Source organism: Piliocolobus tephrosceles, unplaced genomic scaffold (genome assembly GCF_002776525.5).
Source record: "Piliocolobus tephrosceles isolate RC106 unplaced genomic scaffold, ASM277652v3 unscaffolded_24980, whole genome shotgun sequence".
In the NCBI taxonomy this organism is placed as follows: domain Eukaryota; kingdom Metazoa; phylum Chordata; class Mammalia; order Primates; family Cercopithecidae; genus Piliocolobus; species Piliocolobus tephrosceles.
Genome location: NW_022307621.1, coordinates 6,510 through 7,159, shown reverse-complemented (window position 1 = coordinate 7,159; position 650 = coordinate 6,510). Strand labels below are relative to the sequence as shown.

At 45.2% G+C, this 650-nt stretch overlaps 1 gene segment (V, D, J or C); it reads right to left on the bottom strand.

The window, feature by feature from the left end:
* Positions 1-164: 164 nt before the first annotated feature.
* The window catches only part of LOC111524946, a gene marked incomplete at its 3' end in the record, with an annotated part of 742 nt that continues 256 nt past the window's right edge, over positions 165-650 (bottom strand). Inside the window, 1 exon segment of the V gene segment in view lies at positions 165-548. Coding sequence covers positions 165-548 — 384 coding nt within the window.

Below are 650 nucleotides of genomic sequence, written 5' to 3'. Positions count from 1 at the left end.
CCTATGGAAAGAAACAGAAGAAGTAATCTTCAACAACTCTTCTCCTAGTTTGAAAGTGACTGTGGCTAAAGATGAAAGTATGAGGCACTGACTCAGACTGGGTGTCAGCTCTGCTGAATGGGCCATACGTGATGGTATTTGGTAGATTATTTCCCCAACTGCACCTGCAGAGATCATAAAAACAGGGTATTGCTCAGTTTCTCTGTTCAGCCAGGCTGAGCTAGTTTTTGTTTTGGGTTGTAGCATGGTGTGAGGGTGCTTATTGCCCTGCTGACAGTAATATGTTGCAGCATCTTCAACTTCCAGGCTACTGATGGTAAAGGTGAAATCTGTCCCAGATCCACTGCTACTGAATCTTGAGGGGACCCCTGAGATGGGCTGGGAAGCATACTGGATGAGGAGCTTTGGGGCTTGATCTGGTTTCTGCTGGTACCAGTGTAAGTAATTGCTAATGCCCTCACTGGCCTGGCAGGTGATGATGACTTTCTCCCCTGGAGTCACAGAGACGAAGGCTGGAGACTGCGTCATCACAATATCACCCCTGGAGGCTGAAACCATACAGCAAACATTATTAGCACAATATAAGCATCTGCTTAATGAAATCACCACTAATCTAGTAGGACAAGATGAAAGAATATGCATTACTTAAA